Source organism: Triticum aestivum, chromosome 2A (genome assembly GCF_018294505.1).
Source record: "Triticum aestivum cultivar Chinese Spring chromosome 2A, IWGSC CS RefSeq v2.1, whole genome shotgun sequence".
Lineage (NCBI taxonomy): Eukaryota > Viridiplantae > Streptophyta > Magnoliopsida > Poales > Poaceae > Triticum > Triticum aestivum.
In genome coordinates, this window is record NC_057797.1 from 169,248,108 (window position 1) to 169,253,802 (window position 5,695).

The 5,695-nt window shown below is 60.9% G+C and overlaps 1 protein-coding gene across 1 annotated transcript; it reads right to left on the reverse strand.

The window, feature by feature from the left end:
- Nucleotides 1-1,265: 1,265 nt before the first annotated feature.
- On the reverse strand, nucleotides 1,266-3,565 carry LOC123188173 (uncharacterized). The gene is made up of 3 exons (XM_044600214.1): nucleotides 2,774-3,565; nucleotides 2,313-2,672; nucleotides 1,266-2,223 (listed from the first exon to the last, which is right to left on the reverse strand). The coding sequence occupies exons 1-3, from the start codon at nucleotides 3,296-3,298 to the stop codon at nucleotides 1,582-1,584; spliced, it is 1,527 nt and encodes a 508-aa protein (XP_044456149.1). The 5' UTR covers nucleotides 3,299-3,565; the 3' UTR covers nucleotides 1,266-1,581.
- Nucleotides 3,566-5,695: the final 2,130 nt, after the last annotated feature.

Below are 5,695 nucleotides of genomic sequence, written 5' to 3' on the forward strand. Positions count from 1 at the left end.
CTAAATGAGTTCCCGCGTTGGAGTTGCTATTACCACTCCATCCGTTTCATATTGTAAGTTTTTTTTTAACACTACAAATGTTCTATAGTATAGGACGGAGGGAGTAGGAGCGTAGCACTGCTAGCGGAGCTACTACTCATTGTTCGCGCGACCTGGAAGTGGCGCACACAGAAAAGAAAAGAAAATAAAAGCAAAGCAAAGCGAGCGCAAGAGGGAAGTGACCGATCCAGGCAACGTTGGTGGGACAGGCAGGGGCGAGCACCATCATAGTACTAGTCACCCGATCGGACAGCGTGCTCGGCTCCCAAGGCCACAATAATTTGCCTGCGCAAACGGGCAACCCCCATCAGGCCATCACCAGCTGAAGCACGAGAAGAGGTATAAAACGGAAGCCTCCGACGTGCCGTCGACTGTATCTCCGAGATGGAGTACTGCTGCAACGATCGCTGGGGCATATTATAAGAAAAAACATACGCCCCTCATTAGTTTTCAGGCTCCGGCTTGGCTTGCATTGCATGTGTGTGGTGGTATGGCCTGTGCCCAGGTCGTCAGGTCGCTGGTCAATAAAGATGAGAAAATAAAGCAGCGGGCCGGGCAGCAGCGGTAGATGCCATGCCACCGCGCCAGCAGCAACCGGGTCACGCCGTGGCGCCACTGCAGGCGGGCCACCGTTCTGACCGGTCAGTCCGTGGGCCCCCCCGCCCCGCGCGATGGTCCAACAGAACAGAACAGAAACGGAGTAGGAGGCGAGGCGACCAAGTGCGCTGCTGCTGAATGGCGGTGTGATGTACTGCTGATCTCAGCATCCGATGCCATCCCCGTGTGTGTCGTCCCACTCCCCTCCTCTCCTGGGCCAACCAAACACACCCTCTAGAGATGCCCAGGAAGCTTATACTACTACAGCAGCAGTACACCACGATTTGGTTAGCTTCTAAGCAAGATCTGTACTGCCACTCTACACCATTCGAGTAGTAGTTAGTAGCAAGTTGCGTCTCTCAGACGGAGTGTCATGTCTCATGTGCTAATGCGCACTGATCTACCTGGGTACGTACATACATGTCCGTGTCAAGACAAGCAAATGGTGTTCTTTTTTACTCTGGAAGAGGCACCGAGCTCAAAATAAGCATCAGTACTAGGTATCGAGTATCATCTGTCAAGTGGCACGACAGCCGGCCAGCGGTAACACGAACCCACAATTAGTAGCCATCACAGCTCCGGGTGGCCTACAAGAGTCAGTCAGTAGGGATGCAGAGAGAAAAGGTCGGTTTGGTTGCACTAAAATTTCTGCATTCCGAGGATAAAGATTCAGATTCATCCAGGGCGGCCAGGTGACACGAGCGGCCTCAGAATCCACATTTATGCTCCTATTTACAGACAAGATCGATGAAGAACTCGAACCAACGAGTTAGAAGAAGTGTCTGATGATCACTAGGCAGAGGAAAATCGCACTCGATCTCTAGTAGGAGTATGAACAAATTGGACGGGTTTAATTTAATTTATCTCTACCAGCAGGCAGACTGACCGACTGACTAACTAGCAACTGCGGCTAATTCTTCTTCACTCTGAGTCTGAGTCCGCTCCTCACACCTCCACTCTCCACACGATCTTCTCGCCGCGGCCTCCGGCGCCGGCATTGACGTGGGCGCGCTCTGCGGCCGCCGCGACGCGGGCGGGGTGCACGGCGGTGGACTTGGCGCGGTCGCCGTGTTGCGGGGGCAGCTCGCAGGCCTCGCCCACGGAGCCGGACCGGATGTCAGCGGGCGGGATGAAGCAGTCCACCGACAGGCCCGGCACGTTGAAGGCCACCTCCTCGATGCTCCACGCCTCCTCCATCCGCGTCTTGGTGTGGCTCATGGCCGCCTCGCCGAACCGGAACAGCGTCACGGCGGAGCGCCCCGCGTGCGCGATCATGATGCCCTCCACGGCGCGGTACTCCTCCAGGCACGAGCTGATGGTGGTCTCCCAGTACACGGCGTCGCCGCCCGAGTGCGGCTGGATGCGGGTCAGGTGCGAGTCCTCGATGTGCACCATCAGCCCCGTCCGCTGGCTGAAGTAGCCGAACAGCACGTGCCGGATGATCTCCGCCGGCCCCTCGCTCCGCAGCTTCAGCGTCTGCGGGTCCGCCGACAGCTTCAGGATGAAGCACTCCTCGCCGTTCACCTTCTTCTCTCCCACGCACCGCGCCTCCGCGAACAGCCCGGCCGTCGTCAGCGGATCAAGGCCCTGCATTGCGAGTTGGGAACTTGGTAAGAAGATCTGCGAGGTGGCGAAGAATCGAGGGGAGAAGAAGATGAAGGTGGCAATGTCGGGACCTGCAGGACGCGGCGGAGGGGGCGGACCGGGCCTTTGGCGGCGTGGGCGCCGAGCCAGGGGGTGTGGCGCCAGACGAGGCGGCCGTTGCAGCCGGCGTGGACCTTGCTGCCGCCGACGGCGAGCTCCACGTACCACATGCCGGGGGCCATCGTCCAGAGCACGAAGCCGCCCTGCTCGACGGCGGCGGCGCCGCGGCCGCTGGGCCCGCGGTTCTTGACGACGCGCGTGGCCGTCTCGAACTCGGACGCCACCATGCGCACCTTGCCCATGGCGTACGCGTTCCTCACCGACTGCAGCATCTTGTAGCCGCCGGACGCCGCCATGTACTGCTGCAGGATGTACTGCGCGGACGACGACTCCTGCGAGTTCCCAGAGCAGTCAAGCGAAGTGAGTACCAGATGCACGACCAAAAGCGGCATCACTTGGATTGGAAGCGAATCAACATAAGATGTGGACGTACAATGGGGGTGCCCTTGATGGAGAGGAGGGGCAGCGGGTCGGCCAGGTTGGAGGAGATGGGCGCGAGCGGCGCGCCCATGACGCCGAGGAGGAGGCGGAGGTCGGAGTGCCGGAACGAGCCGCTGGACCCGCCGGGGCCGGCGGAGGAGGCGGAAGCCATGGACGGAGTGCGCGTCAGGTGGCCGCGGACCCAGTGCCCGAACCCCTCCCGCCGGCCGGAGTCCTCTCCGACGAAGTCGCCGGCGGCGAGGCGGTCGGCGTCGGGGCCCTCAATGAGCGGCTCGAGCACCTCGCCGCCCGGCCGGAGGCTGCCAGAGCGCGCTATAAGCTGCTCCGGCAGGTACTGCTGCTGCTCCATCTGCTTCTCCGGCGGCGGCGGCGGCGCCTTGCGACGGCGCGGGATCAGCATTCTTGCCGGCGACGCGCTCCTGGCCGGGGTCTTCCCGCGGGACCTCGCCGGCGACAGCCCCCGCACCACCTCCTCCTTCAGAGCGGCGAAGAACCCCTGCTTCCTCTCCTTCTCCATCGCGGAACTGAGCTAGGGGGTCTAATAGGGGAGGCGAAAGGATGTGCTTGCTTCACGGGGAGGGCATGGAGAGCGCGGCCGGGCCAGGAGTGGAGTAGAAGGAGGGGGGGAGTGGCGGAAAGATGTGAGGCGAGCGCGAGAGGTGGAAGGCGACGGGGGCGAGATGAGACGGGAAAAGAGGGCGGAAAAGAGGAAAAGATAAAGGGCGGGCGAGATGGGGAAACCGTCTGACGTGAGCGCGCTGGGGCGAAAGGGAAAGAGGCGAGGTGGGGTGCGATGTCGGGCGGAGGGAGAGAGAGAGGGGAAGAAATGTGTGCGCCTGCCTCGCTTGCTCGATGCTATCTTGCTTTCGACAGTGTCGCTCACACAAAAACGGTGAGGCCGGCCGAACAAACTGTGGAGCAGAATTAGAATCTGGATGGGTTTTTGAATTCCTGTCAGGAGGATAATTGAGCGCCGTATCGCCGTCATGTGTGTTTCGAAACTACTATGCAGCCGATACATAGCAGCCGAACGTTGGACGATGCGTGATCTAACCGCTGGCCTCCACTTTGTCCAACGCATGCACGGCCGGATCAGTGCGATCGTGCGCAAATCGGCTACCCAGTGTCGTGTGTATAGCAACACTGTGTTTCTTTTCATGTAGGAGTGGTATTGCTACATGCATGTGGTGCCAAGATGGATGTGGGGGCAGTGGGTAGGTGGGTAAATGACTAAATGTGATGTGTTCTTGTATCTATCTATCTATCTATCTATCGGTGCAAAACTTCAGGGTCCGTAGCTATCGATGTTAGTCGGCATGCCGCACGCTCCTTGATTCAGGGCTCGCCGCATGCGTTGCCTTCCCTTTCGAAATCAATCAATGCTGCTGCTGCTAATAACACAAGGATGTCTTCTAAGCGTTCGAAGCTTTGAGGAAAAGAAATGGCATCTGCAAGTACTCCTGCTAAACGCTAATACCATTCCCTGCAACCGCAGACGAATGGTACCGATGCCGTTGGGTGCAACAACAAATTCCTACGGTGGCGTTGCGCCTGTCCGCAGTCCTTGCGCGTGCCGTACGCGCTTGTTCCGTGGACATGACACAACTTATTCACACCAGCGACTACAGTGTCGATTAGGTTGTTGATGTAGTTGTACTGTTGTCATGCTGCGAACGGCTTTTCCAAGGTCCTTTGTTCCGAAGCAAATCATGGCCGCCTGCCTGCGCGCACATCTGAAACGAGACGGCCCCTCCCCAACGTGCAACCATCGCTTTCCTTCCGCTCGGCCCCAGCGGCACCGCCGGGATCGCAGTGGCTCGCTCCCTCCCAGTCTCCCACCAACACCAACACGGCGCCGATCGAGCCCGTCCCGTGGCGTGGCCGGGGCCCGAGCCGTAGAGGTGGCGCCAACCAACGGGCAGCTGCGCCGCGGCGACATCGGCGGAGAGAGATGCCAAAAGCGCGGCGCGAGGACACGTGGTGCGGCCGGGCGAGACGGGGCCGGGGCGGGGGCACGGCACATGACGCGCTCGTGAGGGGGCAGCGTCGGCGTCGTCGATGCCCGGCTCGGTGGAGTAAATTGCACAGAAATACCATAATTGGGGCATTGGAAGCAGATTGGTACCAAGTTTGATAATTTTTACATGTCAGTACCAAATCTGAGGCTATACTTTACAAAAAGGTCTAAATCACGTATAAACGCGTATTGGCAGTGTATCTGACCGGCGGGGCCCGCCTGTCAGCTGCCGACGTGGCAATTTTTTTTGCAGAAAACCCCCCGCACCTCCTTCGTCCTCACGCGCGGCGGCGCTCGATCTGGATCGAGGGGAGGAGCCCCTCGAGCCCGAGCTCCTTCGCCTCCCGTAACCCCAGCCCGCCCTGGCCTCCTCCTCGCCTCGCCGTCGGCCGGCCACCGGAGCACCACCAACGGCGACTAGGACCAGGACGTCCCCGGACCCTGCCTCTCTCCTTCTCTTCCTTCTTCTTCATGGACGCCATCAGCGGCAAGGCGCTCACCCGCGTCACCTGCGCGCTCGTCGCCTTCGTCGTCCTCGCCGCCGGGGTCACGCTGCTCGCCCGTCATCACATCTACCGCCCGCCCCTCGGCGTCACCGTCGAGGACGCGGCCCTCGCCCGCCTCGCCCTCGCCGACAGAAACGCCACGGCCACCGCGCTCGCCTGCGACGTCTCGCTCGCCATCGCCCTGCACAACCACCACTGGCTCAGGCGCGCCGAGCACACGGCGCCGCTCGACGCGGAGCTGCTCTTCGTCGGCGCGTGCTTCGCCCGTGTCGCGCCTTCTTCCTAGACGCCATCGGCGGCAAGGCGCTCACCGAGGCAATAGCAGCAGCAGCAGGGAGCGGAGGCGTCGCGACGGACGCAGCTGCAGGAGTCGGCGGAGGCGCGCGCGACC